The 23,358-nt window shown below is 44.6% G+C and overlaps 1 protein-coding gene across 16 annotated transcripts in view; it reads right to left on the bottom strand.

Annotated features, from left to right (window-relative positions):
- The window catches only part of CACNA1B (calcium voltage-gated channel subunit alpha1 B), a 507,473-nt gene that overhangs the window by 470,778 nt on the left and 13,337 nt on the right, over positions 1–23,358 (bottom strand). For all 16 annotated transcript variants that reach the window (XM_030535592.1, XM_030535597.1, XM_030535598.1 and 13 more), the window contains exon 3: positions 21,379–21,518. In XM_030535592.1, coding sequence (XP_030391452.1) covers positions 21,379–21,518 — 140 coding nt within the window. The remainder of the gene's footprint in view (positions 1–21,378; positions 21,519–23,358) is intronic.

Below are 23,358 nucleotides of genomic sequence, written 5' to 3'. Positions count from 1 at the left end.
GTGGTCTGGGCTACCCACCACACAATCCTTCCTCCCTCCATTACATGCAGGTAAAATTACGGTACAGGTGGAAATATACAGCACATGCCATAGCAGATCAGACCACAGGATTACTGAATCCAATAGCCTGATTCCAACAACTAGCACCACATGTCTTTGAGGAACAGAACTCAGACATCACAGTGATAAGCACCTCAGAAATACCTAGGAGGCAGGCCGATAGGAAGGTGAAGAATGAGACTTCAGTGTGACTACAGAGGATAGTAAGTATCTGATCTGGAGTAAATTTGCAAGCTCAGGCTCCAGGCTTAATAGGGATGTTTTCTTCTTTCTTGTCTGCAAAGGGCTGAGCACACCACTGGTGGCACGATGTAAATAATTAATAAAGGAGAGAAGAAGATTCCCTCCTGACCCAAAAAGTGATGGGCTTATGGCCTGGAGCATGAAATTTGCATCTTGCCCTTGAGCCGCTATGTTGCCTTCTGCAGAGCTGACACGAGTCAAAACTTTGCCAGTAAAATGCACAGCTATGAGTGAGAAGATCTCTGTAAGGAGCAAATATCTGCAACACCAAGGGGCCAATATTGCAAAGTCACTTTTCTGGCCATAACTACATTTTAGAAAATCTCCAGCTGAGCCCCATTAATGTAATTGATTTTTAATGGCATTCTCAAAGAGATTAGGTTAACATATTAACAGAGATAAGAAATTGAAATTAAGCCTCACCCAGCCTTCCTCCCAACAACAACGACAACAAGGGTCTCTGAGGAGCCGGGAGGTTAGAACAATTATTACAAATAGGAACACGGAGCTGCTGTGGCCGGGGGCAGTGGAGGAAGAAGAGAAGGGTCTGGATAAAGCAGTCAAACGTGTGCCTGCGTATCATCAGCTTCAAATGCTCCCCAGTGGGCTTCAACATCTTAAGAAAATATTTTTAAACATTTGGGACATTTTAAGTGCCCTTACAAATAACCATAGCTAGCTCTGATGAGTACATCTCAAAGCACTTAAAGAAAGTCAGTATCATTATCCTCATTTTACACATGGGGAAACTGAGGTACAGAGCGGGCTAGAGTCAGGTATAGCACCCAGGTCTCTGAAGGCCCAGTCCAGTGCTCTAGCCACTAGGCCTCACTAACTATGGATATGCCTACATTGCAGCTGGCAGTGTTCTTTCCAGCTCGGGTAGACAGACATGCGCTGGCCCTGTTTCAGCTAGCATGCTAAAAACAGCATGGGCTAACCACCTGAGTATGGACCCATGGAGTCCAGGTAGGTTTGCACTGTCTTGCATCCCTCATTGTGAATACACAGCATTACCTGCCTCTATAGTCTTTTTTTAATGTAGTCCAGTTAAAGCAGGGAAATCGGATCATACCCAGCTTCTTCCATCCCTTTCAGCTCTTGTGCTAATCCAAGGTTACCCTAATTTTATATCAGGTATAATTAGCAGTAACTTTGTAACCAGTGGGAGGGGAAAGGGGAGAGAAATGCCTTTTTTTGGGGTAATGGACTTAATGGATCAAGGAGTGGTTTTATCTTTTCTACAATTGGCAGCCAAGTTTAGTATTCCCAAATCCTCTTACATTGTACATATCCAATTTAAAACACTTTATCCATTACCACACAAAAGGGATTTTAGACAGTGTGAAGAACACAGGATTCACCCAACCCAACTTTTTGGGCTATGAATCCTGGGGAAAATTCTTCATCTCAGGACTTTATAAAATCTTCAGCACCAAAAATCTCTCTGTCTGGAAAATGGTTAAATGAAGTTTGACACCAGGAAAGGAAAACTGGAAAAAAGTGTTTGTTTCTGTTAAATCTTTTTCAACGTCAGATTAGGAATACTCACTACACATTAGTAAACAGGATAAAAATGTCACCTGCTAAAATGTTTTAGAAATGGTATTTTGGGTCCTGATTCAGTAAAGCACTAGGCCACATGCTTAACTTTGAGCACACGCTTAAGTCCCTTTGAAAAATCACTGGGCTTTAAACACATGCTTTGCTGAATTGGGGCCTTGACCACTAATGTGATCTCTGTGAAGACACAGGATTTATACCCACTGCATTTGGAAATGCATAGGCTTTAGGTGCTGTTGATCATCTATACATACTTATCTAGTCAAGTCTTAGGACTGTGAAATTGTTCCTTCTCTGGAATTTTGCCTACCGAATACCAGAAACAGTATTTCCGCATATCTAGGGAAAGTGCATGGCCAGCATCTGCTGTTATACAGTTAAGCTTACAGGCAGCCAGAGCCTCAGGTGATCATATTGCCTGCTGCAGGCTCAGCCATGCTAGAAAAGGATCCAGGCCTCCTTCAGGATTTATCCCCCCTGCCAGATTCCCAGGGGCAGAGTGCTGCTATCACATCAAGAGGCATGGAGAGAGCTATGAAATGGAGCAGAAGGGAGCTAGTGGCCCAGTAAATGCACCTCCTCATCTCTCTAGAGCATCCCTTTGCAACTGGATGTGGCACTGCAGGGGACTTTGCCTCTTGCACTCCCTCAGGGGGCCACTTCCTCAGCCGCAGGGGCCCAGCCCAGGTGGTTTCATCTCTGGACTGCCTCACTGGGGCTTTTGCACTGGGGCGGCAAGCTGTGGGGGGCGCCCTGTTGGTCGCCATGAGGGCAGCAGTCAGGCTGCCTTCAGCAGCTTGCCTGCAGGAGATCCACCAGTCCCATGGCTTCGGTGGCAAATTGGCTGTGGGTACACCGAAGACACAGGACCAGCAGACCTCCCACAGGGAAGCTGCCGAATCCACGTTACTGGCGGACCTCTCGCAGGCGCACCGCCGAAAGCTGCCTGACTGCCGTGCTTGGGGCGGCAAAATACATAGAGCCACCTCTGCTCAAACCCCTTGGCCAAGCCCCACAATAGCTGAATCCCCTTCTGGGGTTCAGCTCTAAGCAAAAAGGCCCTTTGCCCTTCCTGAGCTAGACTCTAGACAAAGGGTCTTTCGCCTCCCCAGGGCTCAACTTCAACTCCTCCCCTAGGCTCTTCCCTGCTGGGAGTCCACGTACCACTGAAACTAGCTTTCCAACCCTCATGGGCTTCCATCTTATTCCCTGGTCCTCATGCGCCCTTGCTCCCTTTAGGGTTGCGGACTGTCTAATCAAACAAACCATCTGCCCCCTGCTCCACCCCTTTCACAAGGCCTCAACCCATCTCCAAGGCTCCATCCCCCTTCCCTCTGTCGCTCCCTTTCCCCCACCTTCCCTCACTTTCACCAGGTTGGGGCAGGGGGTTGCAGTGTGGGAGGGGGCATGGGCTTTGGGCTGGGGGGTTCAGAGTGTGGGAGGGGCTCCAGGCTGAGCCTGGGGCAGAAGGTTGGGGTGCAGAAGGGGGTGCAAGGTGAAAGTTCTGGGAGGGGGTTCAGGGCTAGAGCAAGGGATTGGGGTGTAGGTCCTGGGAGGGAATTTGCCTGCAGGAGCGGGCTCAGGGCTCGGGGTTGGGTTGCAGACTCTAGCCAGGTGGCGCTTACCTTGGGTAGCTCCTAGGCAGCGGTGCAGCAGGGCTAAGGTGGGCTCCCTGCCTGCCCTGGCCACGTACTTCTCCTAGAAGTGGCCAAAATATCCCCATGGCCCCTGTGGGGGCAGGGGTCTCCGCGCGCTGCCCGCACTCCAAGCGCCAACCCCACAGCACCCGCCTGCTGGGAACGGCAGCCAATGGGAACTGCAAGGGTGGAGCATGCCTTAGCCCTGCTGCACCACGGCACTTTTAGCAACCTAAAAAATCTCCCAGTTTGGCTTCAGTAGCCTCCGGGAGATCGAGCCTGATTCCAGGAGACTCCCGACGAAACCACGAGGGATTGGTAACCCTGTCTCCCCTCTAGGGCCTTACCACAGGAGCTCTGCTTTCTGCCCACAGTCCATCTCAACTACTGGCCCTTCCCTTCAACAGGGACCTTTCCTGATCTCCTCTCTCCTGGGTCTCCCCCTTTCTACCTGAGCTCCCTCTGCTCCTTAGCCAGCCTTGCTCCTCCTCCTCTGGCCAGGAGGCAATCACCCCCCAGGTGAGGAGCATAAGTAATTAGGGTCCCTCCCTTGTGTCATAAACAGATAGCTAAGGGTTAATGTTCTTTTACTTGGAAAGGAGTAACCTGAAACACCCGACCAGAGGACCAATCAGGAAACAAGACTTTTTCAGATCTAGGTGGAGGGAAGTTTGTATCTGAGTTCTTTGTTTTTTTGTCTTGTGCCTGTAACTCTCTCTCGGCTATGAGAGGATTTCTGTCTCCTGCTTTCTAATCTTCTGTTTCCCAGTTGTAAGTACAGAAAGGACAGTGGTTTATATGTTTTTTTTGGTATTTACAAGTGTGTAGTTGCTGGAGTATTTTGAATTGTATTCTTTTTGAATAAGGTTGTTTATTCATATTTCTTTTAAGCAATTGACCCTGTATTTGTCACCTTAATACAGAGAGACCATTTTTATGTATTTTTCTTTCTTTTTACATAAAGCTTTCTTTTTAAGACCTGTTGGAGTTTTTCTTTAGTGGGGAACTCCAGGAAATTGAGTCTGTAGCTCACCAGGGAATTGGTGGGAGGAAGAAGTCAGGGGGAAATCTGTGTGTGTTAGATTTTAAGCCTGACTTTGCATACCCTCTGGGTGAAGAGGGAAGTACTTGTGTTTCCAGGACTGGAAATAGGGAGGGTGGAATCCCTCTGTTTAGATTCACGGAGCTTGCTTCTGTGTCTCTCTCCAGGAACCCAGGGAGGGAACACCTGGAGGGGGGAAGGGAAATGGTTTATTCCCCTTTGTTGTGAGACTCAAGGAATTTGGGTCTTTGGAGTCCCCAGGGAAGGTTTTTGGGGGGACCAGAGTGCCCCAAAACACTAATTTTTGGGGTGGTGGCAGCTTTACCAGGTCCAAGCTGGTAACTAAGCTTGGAGGTTTTCATGCTAACCCCCATATTTTGGACGCTAAGGTCCAAATCTGGGAATAGGTTATGACACCTTGCCTTACAGGTGGTGGGGATTAAGTCCAACACTCTTCCCTGGGAAGAGAAGGAACTAGAAGCTGCATTATTCTTCTCCAGGCATGGGAAGTTTGCATTTAACAGCTACGTTTTCATTTCAATGTAACACAACACAGCAACAAGAGCCTGCCACAAGCTGTGGCCAGCTGCTGTCTGTTCTGAAACCTGCCTTCCCATCGGGGACGACGGCTTCAGTGTAGCAAGAAGCGGGGTGTGGCCGCAGAGCCCAACAACAGCTATTCTGCACGGAAGCCATTTCTATATTATTAGAAAAACAGCCCCATGTTCACCATAGCAATTCACTTTAATGACATACAATTTTTGAGCCAAAATCTGCTCTCCAATATCCGCACAGACACTTAGTGTTTAAGGCCTGAAGGGACCGTTACGATCACCTCGTCTGACCTCCTGCATCACACAGGCCGGAGAATCCACCCAGTAATTTCTGCACATAGCCCATAATTTCCTCGAGCTGCAGCATGTCTTTTAGCACCATAGCCAGTCTTGCGCTAAAGAGGTCAAGTATTGGAGCCTGCATCTCACTGCAACTCACACTGCCACCATTGATGACTTTCCTTGTGTACCTGATGGCAACATTTGGCTTTTCATATGTATAAATAAGCTTATTAGGACTAGGAGTTGCTGTAGGAGACCAGACCAGTGCTCCAGCATCATGGCTCTGACAGTGGCCAGTAGCAGCTGTTTCAGAGGAAAGGTAAAGACACCCCATAGAGAAGAGTTATGGAGTAACTACCTTGTTTTTTACTAACCCCCATGATTAACAGCCCTGAAGCAGGAGAGTTTACAGCCTTTCTAAAAAAAAAAAAAAAAATGTTTCCTCTCTAACATAACTGTGGATGTTTTCTTGGTTCATGTAAGTGTCCAGTCCTTTTTTGGATCCACGTTGGCCCCAGTTATTTTTTGTGGCAATGAGTTCTGCAGGTTAATTATGCATCACATAAGTTTACACGGCAAATGAGCATGTGTCTTTGCACAGTCCCTGTTCTTGCATTATGAAAGGAGAAGTTGGAACACACAATTTATCTTCTGTATGAATCCTTATTTTCTATACCTCCACCATGTCCCATGCTAAACGGGCCCGGTCTTTTCAGTCTCTCTTCAGATGGACGTTTCTCTAGCCCACTCATTTGCATTGCCTACCCCCTAAACCCACAGTTTAAGGGTGCTTGGTTCTGGAATTTTGGTTTCAGCCCAGCAATAAGAGCATGCTCAGAGCCTTTCCCCATCCACTTTGATCAGCAATGGGTTTTTAAGCAGAACCTCCTTCCTGCCCCAACACTAGCCAGCTGTTGAATCCAAGGTGGCCTAACCAGACTGGCAGGATAAGTGTATAAACTTAATCAACAGGTGTCTTCAATATTCCTCCATAGAAATACCAGAGCAAATTAGATCCTTCCATTCAATTATTGAAAGCCAACAGGCGGTGCTTTGCCTGACTGGCTGGTTGCAAGAGAATGGAGAGAAAGCCTCTTGTTCATTGCCTGCTACTGATTGAGATAATGCTGAAACACCAGGGAGGAAGGAGAATTTTTTTTTAAATAAGGGATTAAACCAGCCAGCTCATTTGCAGGAATCACAAAGGGCTTTTCAAATATCCCAGCTCTTTATATGCCTGACATGTCACCTGGGGGGAACAGGAGCTATTTTGGCTTGGGCCCGACTAGGATTCCTGTTGATCCATTGTTTTCACACTGCAGAAGTGGAGTTTCCAAGACTTCACATTTGGCCCAGCCCAGAATGAGCTTAAGGGAACCGTGCACGGTCCCATTCATTCTACTGTCCACTATATTAAAGACATTTTGCCTTTATGCAGTGGCCTTTCTACCGGAGATCTCAAACATCAAAGAGCAAAAAAAAAAACAAACACACCTTCCTGTGTAAGCAGACAGACACACAAGGGCCAGAGTTAATACCACCAAGCCCTTATATGACACTTTTCATCTGGAGCTCTCAAAAGGCGTTATAAAGGAGGCCGGTGCCATTATTCCCATTTTATAGATGGGAAAACTGAGGCACAGAGAGGGGACATGACCTGCCTAAGGTCAGTCAGCAGGCCAGTGGCAGAGTCAGGAACAGAACCAAGGTCTCCTGAGTCCCAATCCAGTGTGCTGTCTACCAGATTGCACTAACAATGTTGCCATGACATTGCAGATTAACAGTTTAATCATCTGAGAGCCAGGGGAGTATATCCTGGCTCTTGGGATACGTACGTGACGGCCCAACGGCACTCTACCACTACCCTGTCTCCCAGAAGCCCTGGGCTGCTCGGTCCAGCCTGGGTCAACCTCCCTTCCCCCTCTCAAGTTGCAGTTACTGACACTTTCGAATGAATGAAGTGGAAGTCACTTTTCCCCACATCCTGATCCTCCTTGGCACATCATAGAACCACAGGGTCAGAAGAGGCCACAAGGGTCATCTAGTTTAACCCCCTGCCACACTGCAGGATTTGTTGTCTAACCGTCCAAGGCAGGTGGCTATACAGCCTCTTTTTTTAAAAACTTCAGTGAAGGAGCTTCCATGACTTCCCGAGGCAATTTGTTCCATTGTCCTTCTGTTCTTACAGTTAGGAAGTTTTTCCTGAGATTTAATCTGATCTCCTGTGCTGTAGTTTGAACCAATTGCCACTTGTCCTGCCCTCTGTGGCAGGAGAGAACAACTTTTCTCCATCTTTTTTATGGCAGCCCCTCAAGTATTTGAAGAGCACTTTCATGTCTCCCCTTAATCCAGCAGCATATTATCCCCTAGGCCGACGAGGCCTAGGTTTACGGTGGCAAGGGGTGGCAAATTTGTGGGCAGGACTTCACTACCTGCCAGATCAGCTGGTAGCGATCATTCTATCGGGGATGAGACGTGATAAATTGATCCCCAAATGCACTCGTCAACTCCGGAACTCCAGCTCACGAGAGGTGGAAGCAGAGTCAACAGGGGAGCGGCAGCGGTTGACTCGCCGCCGTCCTCAAGGCCAGGTAAGTCGACCTAAGACACGCCGACTGCTGAAGTTGAGTCTCTTAGGTTGACCCCGCCCCCTGCTTCTCCCCCCTCCCTCCCAGCGCTTGTCCCGTGAAACAGCCGCTTCATGGGGCAGGGAGGGAGGGGGAACACGGCACGCTGGGGGAAGAGGTAGGACTGGGGTGGGGATTTGGGGAAGGGATCCAATAGGGGCAGGGAGGGGGCGGAGTTGTGGCAGGGACTTTGGGGAAGGGGCTGGAATGGGGGCAGGGAAAGGATGGAGTGGGGGCGGGGCCAAAGGCAGGGGGGCAGCAATTATTTCAGGGCCTAGGGGAGACAAAATCATTAATCCACCACTGCCTTAATCTCCTGTTTTCCAAACTAAACATATCCAGTTCCTTCAGCCTTTGTTTATATGATATGCATCCCATCCCTTTGATCATCTTTGTCACTCGCCTCCAGATCCTTTCCAGTTTCTCTACATCCTTTCTATACAGCTGTGATCAAAACTGGACACAATCCTCCAGCGGAGGCCTAACCAGCACCAAGCAGAGCAGTCTGTCACCTCCTGTAACTTGCATGCTATGCCTCTGTTAATTTGCTTTTTTTGCAACAGCATTGTATTGCTGATTCATATTGAGGTCGTGACCCACCACAGCTCCCAGATCTTTCTCAGCAGTGCTGCTGCCAAGCCATCACCTCCCTTCAGAAAATCTTGATGAACTCCATGTCCCCAAAGCACCAAAAACCCTTTAGGATCAGCCCTGGTCCTAAATATTAAAATCCCATGTTCTCAAAAGTGGCCTCTAACGCTAAAGCTGCCAGGCTGTAGATACCTGGGAGGCTGATTTTCTGAGGGGCTGATTACCCACAGCTCCCACCCACTTCAACGGGAGCTGTTGGCATATTCTCAGCACCACTAGTGGTCAGGCCCTTAGGTGCCTAAAGCTGGGTATTCTGAAACTGAGGCACCCAAAGTCAGAGGCTGTTTTTGAAAAACTTAGGCCTAAGTGACTTGGTCACGGCCAAAGTGTGTGTCAGTGTCTGAAGAGAACACAGGAGTCCTCAGTCCCACACTTCAGCGCTAATCATTAGACAACACCCTCCTCTCTTGTAGTAATCATCACTCTAGAGCATCGTGGTTTGAATACTGGCCTGCTAAACCCAGGATTGTGAGTTCAATCCTTGAGGGGGCCACTTAGGGATCTGGGGCAAAAAAAAAAAAAATGGTTGAGGATTGGTCCTGCTTTGAGCAGGGGGTTGGACTAGGTGACCTCCTGAGGGCCCTTCCAACCCTGATATTCTATGATAAGATCATGTAAGTTGGCCCTTTTATTCTTCTTTGCTCTCGGAATCACTAGCACTGCTTACACTAGCACTGCTAGTAGATTCATTCATGGATTCAGACATTACAAGGCCTGAAGGGACTGTTGCAATTAGCTGGTCCAACCTCCTGTGTAACACAGGCCAGAGACCTGCCCCAAAATAATTCTTACAGCAGACCTTTTAGAAAAACATCCAGAATCCACCATGACACTTGGTAAATTGTCCTAACGATTTGCTGCCCTCGATGCTTTATTTCCAGTCTGAATTTGTCTAGCTTCAACTTCGAGCCATTGGGACGTTATGCCTGTTTCTGCTAGCCTGAGGCGTGAATTATCAGATATATTTGTTCCCCATGCAGGTACTTAAAAACAGTAATCAAACCCCTTAACCTCCCCTTTGTTATGCTAAATTGATTGAGCTCCTTGTGTCCATCACTCTGAGGCTTGTTCTCCAATCCTATAATCATTCTCATGACTCTTCTCTGAACCCTCTCCAAATTTATCAACATCCTTCTAGAATTATGGAAACCAGAAGTGGACACAGTATTCCAGCAACTGTTATGCCTGTGCCCAGTATAGAGGTGAAATAACCTCTCTGATCTTACTCCACATTCTCCTGTTTATGCATCAAAGGATTACATTAGCCTTACGGTCATGCCGGAAACTCATGCTGATTATCGACCACAACCCACAAATCTTTTTCCCCAGAATAGAGTCCCTCATCCAATAAGTATGGCCTAGGTTGTTTGTTCCTAGATGTATATTTTTACATTTCACCATATTAACATACATACCTTTGCTTGGGCCCAGTTTAACAACTGATTCAGATGGCTCGGTATTACTGACCTGTCCTCTTCATTATTTACCACTGCTACAATTTGTGTCATCTGCAAACTTCAGCGATCATTTTATGTTTTTTTCTAGGCCATTAATAAAAATGCTAAATAGTATATGGCCAAGAACTAGGGCCTGCAAGACTCCACTAGAAACACCCCCATTCAGTGATGATTCCCCATTTACAATTACATGTTGAGATCTATCAGTTAGCCAGCCAGCATTTTAATATGTGCCATGTTAATTTTATAACTTTCTAGTTTTTAATCAAAATGTCGTGTGATACCAAGTCAAAGTCTAATATATTACATCGACATTATCACCTTTATCAACCAAACTTGTGATCTCATCAACAAAAAGTATCCAGTTAGTTTGACAGGATCTGTTTTCCATAAACCCATCTTGATTGGCATTACTGTACAGTACTCTCCTTTAATTCTTGATTAATCAAGTCCCATATCAAACTTTTCATTATTTAGCACGGGTTCGATGACAGACTAACGGGACAGTAATTACCCACATTATCTCATTTACCCTTTTTAAATATTGGCACCATATTAGCTTAGTTCCAGGCTTCTGGAACTTCTCTGGTGTTCCAAGACTTATTGAAAATCAACATGAATGGTCCGGTGAGCTCTTCAGTGAGCTCTTTTAAAACTCTTGCATGCAAGTTATCCAGACCTGCTTATTTAAAAGCATCTGACTTTAGCAGCTGCTGTTTTACATTCTTCTGAGATACTAGTGGAATGGAAAGCACGTTATCGTATATGACATGACATCCTTTGCTTTTTTTCCTCAAATACAGAACAGAAATATTTCTTGAACACTTCTGCCTTTTCTGCATATTTATTGCTGATAATTCTAATGGACCAATACTGTTGTCAGGATTCTTTTTGTCCCTAATATACTTAAACTCCTTCTTATTGTCCTTAACTCTGCTTGCTGAGCCGCCCAGGCTCTCCCCGCCCCCATGTCCCAATCCCTCACCGGGAGGTGGCAACAGGAGTCCTAGCTGTCAGTCACCCAACCTCCGCATGCCCAGGAGCTGACAGCCTGAGCTGTGAGCCCAGCAGGGGGCTCAATTTCACAGCAGGGAGCCTACCAGCAGTGAAACTGACATTTTTGTCAGGTTCACGGCTGCTATTATTCCATATTTGGTCTTCGGCTCTGTCTGTCTGTCAGCCCCAGAGCCGGGGGCTCCAGCTGTGAGCCCTTCACAGCTGTCAGCACCCTACACTCTGGCTCTCAGTGCCCCACAATGCCCCGCTTCAGTCAGTGCAAGTGCTCCTGGTGAGGACACGCACTACCAGCAGAAAGAGGGTCATGTGGACACCAACAGCCAATTTAATTACTGCTGTGGCTATAGGTTGACCTAACTTAAATTGACCTAATTTTGTAGTGTAGACAAGCCCTAAGTTACCATTAATTCTTCATTTGGTGATCAATTCCTCTTTATCTGTGAGGACAAGGCCTAATAGAATTCCTTCCATGTTGGATGCAACATTCTGAGTTATTGGTTTCAGAGTAGCAGCCGTGTTAGTCTGTATCCACAAAAAGAACAGGAGTACTTGTGGCACCTCAGAGACTAACAAATTTATTTGAGCATACGCTTTCATGGGCTACAGCCCACTTTATGGGATGCATAGACTGGAACATACAGCAAGATGATATTTATACATACAGAGAACATGAAAAGGTGGAAGTAGCCATACCGACTGTAAGAGGCAAATCAGATTCCAAAACAGACTCCAGAGAGAGACTGAACTTGAATTAATATGCAAATTAGATACAATTAACTTAGGTTTGAACAGAGACTGGGAATGGTTGGGCCATTACACTAAATGACTATTTCCCCATGTTAAGTTCTCCTCACACCTTCTATGGGTCATCTCAATTACCACTTCAAATGTTTTTTTTTCCTCCTGCTGCTGATAGCTCATCTCAATTGATGGGCCTCTTACAGTTGGTATGGCTACTTCCACCTTTTCATGTTCTCTGTATGTATAAATATCTTCTTGCTGTATGTTCCAGTCTGTGCATCCCATGAAGTGGGTTGTAGCCCATGAAAGCTTACGCTCAAATAAATTTGTTAGTCTCTGAGGTGCCACAAGTCCTCCTGCTCTTTTTTCACTCCGAGTTAGTTACCTATGTAGCACATTCTGCCCCAGAGAGCAGCAACTGTCAGCTGACCAGATTCTTCCACCAGGGCAGGCAATAGCTCCTTTGCATCCCTAGGGGACAGACACCTGCATTTATGGAACCATCACAGCTTAGGGACAGACCACAGCAAACCTCCCCACCACACCAAGCCCCCATTGTCTTGACATTCTTCAGCTAATTGACTCGGTAGAGATGACATTCTGTTGTTACCAGCCTCCCTTTTAATGCCATGAAATGTGTAACACTGCTGCCTAGATTAATGATCCTGGCCTGCGTTACCAGCTCAGATAATGACCCTATTGCAATGGGGAAACATGCCTTCCATTCAATAGCTCGTGGATTTTTTTTTCCCCCTCTTCTGCAGGCAGCCCACTGCAGGGTCTGTGGGCAAAGGAGGAGGAAGCTCTCCAGTAATGTCACAGCAATAAGCATGGGGGATTGTGTTTCTTTTTTGCTAACAGAAAAAGCTGCAGAGAAGTTAACAGGCACAAAACATGGAAATCGGCAGGAGATGGAAATCTGAAAAATGCTGCTGTCATGTTTCCTCACTCTCTCTGGAGAAAAGTCATTTGTCACAGACCTCCTCCTTCTTGCTCGTTGTTGCATAAGGCCCATTATTTATCTATTCACAGCTCAGGTAGTCAGCTCTCTAGTATTTGCTGCCAATAAAACAAACCAAAAACACCTTAAATTCATTAGCTAATTCCCTTCAGAGACTTTCACGTGAAATTCGCACCTTGCTGCAATAGGGGGAAGGAGGAGGAGCGGGCAGAAACTCCAGGCTTAGAACGTCTGACAAAAGAAAGGCTTAAAAACTTCTTGTGTCATGACATGGATGAGTTCAAACAAAAGCACCTGCATGGCACCCCACTGACTTCAATGGAGCTGCACAGTTTAGACTGCAGGATTGATGCCTAGGTCAGGCATGCTCTGTGTTCCCCAAGAAGCTCTTTGGAGTTCACTCTTCCTTCCCCTTCTCAAGGCAGACAGATCCCCAACTGGTGTAAATTGGTGTCAGACCACTGAAGTCAATGGAGCTACCCTATGGCTCTGTCTACACCTGGAGCTGGGGAGGGCATGGATCCCAGCTTGTGTAGACACGCTAGTGCTGGCTCTTGTTGAGTTTGTGCGCTAAAAATAGCAGCGTAGCCACAACAGTGTGGGCAACCACAGCATAGGCTAAGTACGTGCCCATGGGCCTGGGTGGATGTGACTGTGGGGACTAGGCCGTGCTGCCGCTCACCAATGCCCGTGCTACTGTGACCACACCACTATTGTGAATATGCACCCCCAATGAGAATGTATCTATGAACTTGGAATCACAGCACCAGCTCCACATGTAGATGTAGCCTACGTGCACCCAGCACAGCGGGGCCATGACCTGGTTGGCTCATAGGCATTGCCATAATACACATGTTAAGCCTTACACCAGTTTGCACCAGCAGAGGTCCTGGCCTGGCCCACAAGATGGGCATCAGGTCTGGAGACTAAAAGAAACTTGGTCACCCAGCACAGATTCTCTCTGTGGCTTTATTCCTGAGCCTCGCTGTGCACAGGGTTCAGGAAAGGCTCACCTTGACTCACAATGCAGCCATATGGTACAACCCACCTCTCCAGCTGCCTTCTCAAGTCCCTAACAAAATCCCAGACTTCATACACTTAACATCTGTGCACAGCAAGGGGCAGGAAAGCTAGAGAGACATCAGTATGATTTGTATTATGGTAGTGCCAAGAGATGCCAGCAGAGAGCTGGGCACTGGCTGCTCCTAGGAACTGTCAATCAAAATACACAAGACAGAGAAAGGGTGGGAGGGGAAATCGAAGCACAGAGATGTGATGTAATTGGCCCAGCTGGGATCGGAATACAGGTGGCCTGACTCCTAGTCTAATGCCCTCTCACTGAACCACACCGCCTCTCAAGTCTTCTTGGATTCACATCAATAAACTTGGAAGGGGCTCAGATACCATGGTGATGGACACAATCCAAGCCCCTTAGAGCTAGTGTGACCAGATAGCAAGTGTAAAAAATCAGGACGGGGTGAGGGGTAATAGGTGCCTATATAAGAAAAAGCCCCCAAAATCGAGACATTTGGTCACCCTACTTAGAGTTAGCTCCTAAAGGTGGAGTTCTGCCTCCACAGAGGCCCTTCTCGCCAATTACCAAGCAGCTGGTTCTTGGTGGGTTCTCTCTGATTGATTTATTTATTATTGGGGCCTTTTGTCTCTCGCCCTGCTTTGTTATTCCTTCCAGACACCAGTGAGACATCTCAGCAGCGAGTTAACGCCGCATTCCCTGGAAATCACATAGACCCTCTTCACCCTGTCACATTCCTTATTTGATTTCATTTTGCAAGGTACCACTAGCTCTTCTGCACCAGCAAGTCACCATCCATCATGAAAGCACAAAAGAAATTGAAAAGAGGGATCAAATTGACTAATTCTATATAGGCTTTGCTCTTAGTGTGACTCAAGCATAACATTAATAGCAGTCAGCCATAGCCCATCGCCACCTGTACAATGCAGTGATACAAAGAGGCTTCCTTCTTTCCTTCAACAAATTACCAAGATTAAAGCCTGCTCCTGTGAAAGTATCCATTTCCACTGATGCTTGTGCTCAGCTTTGCCTTCTGCTGAAGATATGGAAAGGGTTAAATACATACAAAGCACAGACAAACCTACATTTCCCCTCTTCTGGTCCCTTTGCCCCTAAAGCACTTCAAGTATGAGGTTCATTACACAAATCCAGGGAGCATGTTTTCAAAAGCAGCCTCTGACATTGCACCCAACAGTTTCTTTAAATTTACTTCTTTGTGCACACACAAATGCCGATTGCCTGGGCAACTGCACTCAGACACGCAAGTCCAAGCTTTTCACATTCATAAAGACATAGGCATGAAAACTGTAGGCACAATTATAAGAGCCAGGTTGATATCCCATTAAAGGTGTGACACCATGAGCTCCGTGCCATGGGAATAATCCACAAAAATACACCCCAAATTATAGTAAGACTCTAGGAAAAAGTGGGTAAAAGATATTAAAGGTTTGAAAGTCTCCTATGTGAATGATCTTTTTCATACCTATCTCCATCGCTATGTATATTACATACCAAAACTAGATGAATAAAAACATTACGGTTGAAAAGTCAAGTACTCATAATTTAGAAAGCATCAGACTTAACATTGCCTGCGCTACTTTAATTTGCCCTGTCCTGTATGTATGCATTTGGATCGTCTTTAGCCCTGCTCTGGGATTCAATCAAGGTTCTGTAGTGAAAAAGGCTGTTGTCTGTAGGACCTTGGCCTCATCTGCTGCAGAAGTTGGAAGGTGTGTCGTGAATGAGGCAGAGAACTGCAGGCAAGTTATTTAAACCAAACTTTTCACAAGTGGTCACGAATAGTGTGTTCCTCGTTTTCTAGGTGCTTAACTGATTAATAGGAATTGAGCATCTAAAATCCAGCAAGCAGTTTTGAAAGTCCCAAACTACACGTCTGCCTCAAGAAATTCACTTTTCATTCTTTTACCAACCACTGTGCAAGTACTCTTCATCCTCATGTCAAACAAACATTTGCGAAACCGGGGCAAGGTATTTCCGTCTCTGGCTGCATGATCAGAGCTCCACCGGACACTGCTGTGCATTTCCCTTTTGATAATTTGTGTACCTTTGTTGGTGTCACTAAGCATAACCCTAAGTAACTCGGGAGGGTGGAAGACCACAAGGGTATGGAGCCTTCCTGGTTTTAGGCCTCAGCAAACAAGAGTCCCTCCATGTGTGAACTTTAATCGACCTAAAAGGCCAGGTGTAACAGCCGTTATCAGTAGCAACAGTTCTAACTGGTCTAAAGCAGAAATAATGAGGCCTGTGCACCTTTAGCAGAAGGACAAGATAACTTGCAGAAGGAAAACTTACTAACGAGCTGCCGCGGCCAAGAATACTTAATGCACCTGCGCTTACGTAACTGCTACAGGGGGAGGAAGGAGGAGGAGGAGGAGGGGGGAAGAAAGAAGAAAGAGAAAAAAAACTTATAAAAAGGGAAAAGCCGCTTGTGTAGGGGTGCTGGATCTGAGGCATGCTAAGTCTCCCAGCACCACTTTGAGATCTCAAATAAACTTTGCTTGCTTCTCCACCCTGGTGTGTGTTCATTGGCGCCAAGCACTCCGGGCACGAACCACTGTTGCTTGCCTCGGGCACCCTCTGTGCCTGCAACACCTTCCTCCTAATAACTGTCAGACATGGTAACTCTTAAAAGAATTGGGTTTTGGACCCTAAGTCAAACTAGGAAGCTATGTATTTAACCTCCTCTTGCTTTCTGCTGCTTATTTGATACTTGCTGCTTGCCCAGCACTTAGACAAAAAAAGTACAGTGTTCTGGGACTTGATATCACTGAGGTACAGAAGCTGCCGCTTTTCACACCCTGCTACAAAAGTAGTATATCAAACTGGTGACATAATTAAGACAATTCTGGTAACTAGTCAGGTCCACATTGAGGACAAATCAGGCTGTTACTATGTGCAGAAAGAATTACCTTCCCAACTACTGTTGGGTTTACTAGTTCCACTAGAGCGATGCCTTCCTTGGAAGCAGAGATTGAAACAGCTCCGCTAGAACATACCACCCGACATTTGTCAGTCTGTCTTCCAACCCGGTGTGAGAGTACCGCTCCTTCTGCTGCATGGAATGCTCAAGCAGACACAATCCAGTTTCCCTCCATTGGCTATAGACTCTTATGCAAAATTGCTCTGTTGACATTTTACAGTGAATGCAACAATGTTTCCCGTTAATATTTGCAGCTTAAAGTGGGAGAAAGCTCTGATGCTAGTGCACAAGTGTGACTGTATGGCAGGCTACAGCTGGTTCTTAACTGCAAGGAACAGCAACAGGTTCACATGGCACGTTCCTTCTATAGAGTAGAGGGAGTTTACCATGTCTACCTCATTAAGGACCTGTTTCAGAGCCTACTGATGTCAACTGGAATCTTTCCACTGACTTCAGTTGTCTCTGGATCCAGCCCTAATCCAAAGGAACATTACACCAAGCCTCTGGGAATGACACTGATGCACCACACAAGGTGGTTAGCTCCAGTCCCCAAAACATTGGGAACTGCCATTACAGGACACATTGCAGGTGCACAGGTGGATCTAAGGGTGTGCAGGGCCTATTCTCTGGTGCTAATAGTTAACAAGCTCCTCTGGTTCTGGTCCACTTATTCAGGTGCGTTTTGTTTGGGGTTTTTTGTTAACAGTTACTACGTGAAAGAAATGTCATTGGAATTAAAACACACCAATAAAAATATGCAAGTCAAATAACAGCAGCTATTAAATACTTGTGGCTCCTTCTAATATAGCAACAGACATCACAACAATGCAACTGTCCTTGGCACTTGTCTGAAACCCGAGGAGTTTAAAACAAACAAAAATCCAAGGGAAACAATCTTCTGAAGAGCAGAAATCTGTTTGTTTCCCTTGCCTTTATTAACAACAAATCGGCAGGCTTTCCTGAAAGTAAATGAGAAGGAGACACCGCAGCACTTTTGTGGTAAGACATTGACTGAGTGCTTTCTGGAATGATAAAACAAGTCATTGTAGGCCACAATCTATTAGCCTCCAGTTTAGTTCAATAGGATATTGATCCTGGCTGCAGATACCAGAAATGTGATTTATTTTCTAATTAACAAGTTCTAATGTCTAATTTTGACAGACAAAACGTCTATCATTGCTGGCAGCCACAACATCATCATCAAAAATGTTCCAGGATTTGGGCTTTGGTGTGGGGGAAAAGAGGCCGAGAAAGGGATAAGGCAGTTTGCAGAATATCTGTTGAGACAGGTGATCAGCTCATGTTCAAATTCACACAAAGGATGGGTTTGATAAAAGCGCAGCACAAACTAGCCCTCTCCCTATGGAAACACCTAATGAGAGCAAATCTGCTTTTTGCTTTTCTGGGTTTAAGCTGAAAGCTGAAAATGAGATCAGGTTTTCCGGTGTTCATCATTTATCTTTACAAAGAACACAGGATTAACAAAGGTGCTCTGTGTGTGTGTAATTTTCTGTATCACATCATATGTTTTCACAATCTCACAAACCTGAGAAATCAAAATCCATATCTATTTAAAATTAATTTGAAGGCAAGCTTTGTTCTGTGCTTGCACTCTGAACACAGTCTACCTTTTTATCTTTGCAATGAGAGGGGTTTGGAATGACCAAGGGGTTGTCTGGTTTGACAGTTGTGCACTTTCCATATAAGAGGAATTAATCCATCTCACAAAGTATCAGTACGTATGGCAAGAAGAAAATAACGTGGCAACGACAGAGTTTGCCATATTAGTGTAGCAAGAGTAATATACTGTAGCACACATTCTATAAATATGTGAAATGCTGCATCAGCTGCAGGTTTACTACTGTAGGTCATTTTTATTATTTTCTGATATACCACGCACACGCGCCCCAGCACAAGCATTTTTAAATAAACTGATCTGCTATCACCTTTCATAGAAAAGAAAAATTCAAGTTGAATTAATGTCATCAACGAGCAAAATCTTCCCTGAAGAAATAATTAGGTTTGTTATTGGTAAACATTCTTCCTCAGTGACCTTTCTTTAAAGTCCTCTTACGGGGATGTCATAATAATCTCTCTCTCTCTAACAAAATGGCTTTGCTTAAAGCTTCTTATGTATATGGGTTATTGGAGAAAAAATGAGTATGTAAATAAAGATATCTGAGCTAGCCAGTGATCCCCAAACAACCATAAATTCTTGCCTTTTAGCCTAGAAAATGTGGAGCAAGAACAGTAAGCTAAGAAGAACGTATTAATCTAGGAAATTGACCAGAGTATAAGAGTCTTCATAGAAAAATTAATTTAATATCCTGTGTGATGTTGCAGATCTTTCAACACCACTTCTGTCCCTAAGTTCCTTCTTTTCATTACTGGTCTTTCAAACTCAGGCCCCAATTTAGAAAGGTACGGACACTACATACCTAACTTTAAACACATGGGCAATCCCATTGATTTCAATGCATGAAGTTAAGCATGCATGTAAGTACCGTGCCAAAGAATCAGGGCCATAAGTTGTAATATTTACAGGTGATAAGAATTTCTTCAGTGTAGATGGCTGCTATACTTGATGTCACTTAGTTTACATTGTCTTCCCTACACTGCTTTCCTGTTGGGAAGTCCATGTACAAGACAACTTCAATACAACCCAGCTAGTGCCACCACTGGAAACCAGAAGCCTTGACATTAACAGGATTGTACTTCAAAGGATTATACATGTTTGAAGAGGACAACAGGATTCCTTATTACAGCTGTCTAATCAAACTGGTAATCCACAATTATATTCAGAGATCAAACAGCTCTGCAAGTACTTGCCATAGAAATTATAGCAATAAAATGCCTGTGTCGAGCCTACAGCATTACACTTTCATTTATGATTCCACAGGCATGGCACGCGCCAGGAGTATTCCACACCCTGGAGCTAAATCCTGAGCAACTCAGTCACAATCAGGAAGCATTTAACACGGTGTGTTCTGATTGTGTGTTCAGGTCTTTAAAAAAATGTAAATCAAAAAACCTGCCTGTATAAACCAAAACATGGCCCCTATTCAGAGAAGCCTCTGGATTCAAGAAAGTCCTTGTACACTTAACTTTAAGCACATGCATAAGTACTTTTAGAGTCAGACTTAAGCATATGCATAAATGCTTAAATGCTTAAAATAAGGGTGAATTTAAACATGTGCTTAAGGGCTTTCCGGAACTGAGGCCTGTTTCTCCTTTCTTTACAAGGGTACAATGAGAAATAGGATGTGGAACATCCTATCATCATCAACGCCTGTAGCAACTGCACTAATTCAGGTTTCATCCTGGTCCCCTCTAACAAATTCCTAGAATATGAGCCTGATTCTCCTTTGGGGCTCCAGTGAAGATGCTCTTGATTTACACCAGCGTCAGGAGAATTAAAGCGTACACATTTCTTTTCTTCCTAATGCATAAACAATTCCCTTCAACATCTTGACAGTCACATCACATGGTACATTGAACAACAGAATTACAGTCGGAATGCATCTATATATATATAATGGAGTGCTGCTAGGAAAGTGTGTGTGTGTGTACACACACACACACACACACACTTTCTTAACAGCACTCCATTCTACATCACATGCCAGGATTCGGACATCAGAGAATGTATATTCCCCATGAGAAAATACTCACAGTGCCAGAGAGAGGTATGAAAAACAAGTAGATATTAACACTTAATGGACTGATTCCGCAGTCTTCTATAGGCAAAACTCCCACTGAAATCAATCAGGTGTTTGCCTGTATAAAGACTGTATGATCAGCTCCTCAACTTCAAAACCTTAACATCTATTTTGGACTTTAAGGGTACAGTTCATCAATCACTATGGATTCACAAGACCTCTTTAAATAAAGTTACTTTTCTAATCTCTCACTGGCTAAACGCACTGTGGCAAAGTACATAATTGTAAACTTATAACCTACAGCACAGGAACAACGTGTGTTCAGCATAGGTGCAACATACCAAGCCCAACAGATGTTTTCCAGCTAGACATGTGCATTACACATTTCAGGAAGCATAAACAGAATTTTTAACTGTACAGCTTTTGAGAATGCTCAGCCTCTTTCTATTATTCCTTTAAAAGCCACTATTTTGTAATGGTTCAGCTTCATCTGTGGTGAAACTCCATGAAGTCTGAGGGAGTTGCAGCTGTTTTAAAGACAAACTTTCACCCATCATCTTTGTCAGTGTTTCCTTTTGAAATCACTCCACCATTTCAGAGGAGGGTTTATTGTAACTAGAGTTTCAGTGCCTATTGCTAATTAGAACCTGGAAAAATAGGTCTCTCAGAGCATCTGGGCAAGAACAGATTCTAACAAGTCTTCAAAACTTCTTTTTAGTTCAGTTCAAACAATACTTCAAAACCAGCTCATTCAGCACAAAAGCTATCTTAAAGACAGTAAGTTCAGCAATGCACAACTTTACTACAGTGCATATTTCAAATTCTTCACGGATCTAAAGTTAAAAAACAATATGAAACAAAGCAGCCTTCATCCCTTAGCAAACTTGAAGCAATGGTAACAGTCACCTACCCTGTGAGGACAACGACAAAATCCATCACGTTCCAGCCGTTTCGGAGATAAGAGCCTTTGTGAAAAACAAACCCCAGAGCGATGATTTTTATACCAGCTTCAAAACAAAATATTCCAATAAAGTACGGCTCAGTATCATCCTGAAAGGAAGGGAAAAAATTAGAGATGTCAGAGAGAGAGACACATTTCTGTGTTTGCCTCAACTTCTGTACAACTAAAAATAACGTAGTCAGTGTTGAAGTTTCTTGCTTAAGTGGAAACCCATATATATTTATGTTACCAGACCTAAGGACATAGTAGTAAAAAAAACAAAACAAACAAAAAAACTCCTATTCCATGAACATTTTTTGACATTAAAAAATAAATTGTGATTCAACATATTTGCGAATCTCATTTTCTTTTGCCATGAATATCTGAGCCTTCAAACTGCAATTGCCCAAGTAGCCATGAAAAGGGAATTTTAAGATCAAATATTCACCAAGCACAACATTTCAAATTTGAGGTTTAATTGTACACTGCAAAGTTCTTCCCATGTTGGTGACTTACAAACACCATGCAGTCGGGGACCAGAAACAAAAGCATCTGACACACAGGCAATCAGAGCAGCATGGACTGCAAATATTGGGAACATATTATTTGCAAATGATCTGCAAACTGAAAATTAGTTGATGGGGAAATAAGTTGAATCATGGAATAATTTGAGAATGTTATGACCTGATCATGGACAATTCATTTTAATAAATGTAAGGCAAAATTCAACCAAGATTACTCTTTGTGAATGAATTATTTAGCTTCATTTGATTTATAAATGCCTCCCCACTTCTTGTACAATGATCCATCCCTCCCTCATCCTCCTCCAAAATCATTTCTTCTGTCAATTCTTCTTTCAGTAACTTTCTCTTCCAATGTGTCTCCACAGCTACCCTTATCTGAATTGTTGTCCCACATGTAGTTTTGTTTAAGTTTGTGAAACAAACTTAACTGTGATTAACTTTATCACAATTTAGGCAGAATTCCCATTCACTTCCCTTGGAGTTTTGCCTACTTAAGGACAATGGGACTGGGTTCTTAGGCCCCCCACCCCTGCAATGTGCTTTCCTGGACTCACATGGAGTTCACTGAACAATCAGAACTTTACACTGTCAGCTCATTGGGAGAAGGGGCTATGTTTTGCTCAGCACCGTAGACATTTGTGGCACTGCAATATTAGATCAATTATTTAAAGTAAAAAATAAGTATCAGAAAATTATCTTTGGTGCCAAAGAGGAATGGCTGTGGCTGGCATTCATGTATAAGCTGGAGATAACAAAGGCAAAGACATTAGGTACAATTTTCAAAAGCACCTAATGACACCTCTATACTGCAAACAAAATCCCCCACAGAAGCTAGTCTCAGAGCCTGAGTCTACAGACTCGGAATCCTAGTACGGCACTAAAACAGCCATATAGACCTTCCTGCTTTGGGCTGTGAAGCCTGGCAAGGAGGTTGGTCTCAGAGAAAAGCTCCAGCCCCAGTGGGAACATCTACGCTGCTCTTTTTCACCTGTAGCATGAACCCCTGAAGTCCCATCTGTAGACCTGGGCTCTGAAACTTGCTGCTATAAAGTTGTTTTTTCCAATGTACACACCTTCATTGATTTATCAGCCTATGCCTAGTTTTCAAAAAGGACAGATATTTGGGAGCCTAAGACCCATTGACTCTGAGTGGACTGTAGGCTAGCTTCATCCCTGGTGTATTGCCATTTAAATGAATACAATTCCAGTGGGGATGAAATTTGGCCCTGTGTTTTTGGGCAGGAACAGCAGCAGTTTTGACTCACACAAGTTAAGAGATAAGGAAGTGATTTTGATACAAAAATTTGTTTTGCAAGCATCAGAACTCTTGCTCAGCTCTCAAACCCAGCACATGTGCACGTGCTCAGACTTTCCAAACAGGGTATACAATAAACAGCCAAAGTCTCACCAGTACAGGAAGTCAGGA

The sequence above is a fragment of the Gopherus evgoodei genome, chromosome 16, assembly GCF_007399415.2.
Source record: "Gopherus evgoodei ecotype Sinaloan lineage chromosome 16, rGopEvg1_v1.p, whole genome shotgun sequence".
NCBI classification, from domain to species: Eukaryota; Metazoa; Chordata; order Testudines; family Testudinidae; genus Gopherus; species Gopherus evgoodei.
Note: the sequence above shows the minus strand (reverse complement) of the source record. Positions and strands in the feature narration are given on the sequence as shown.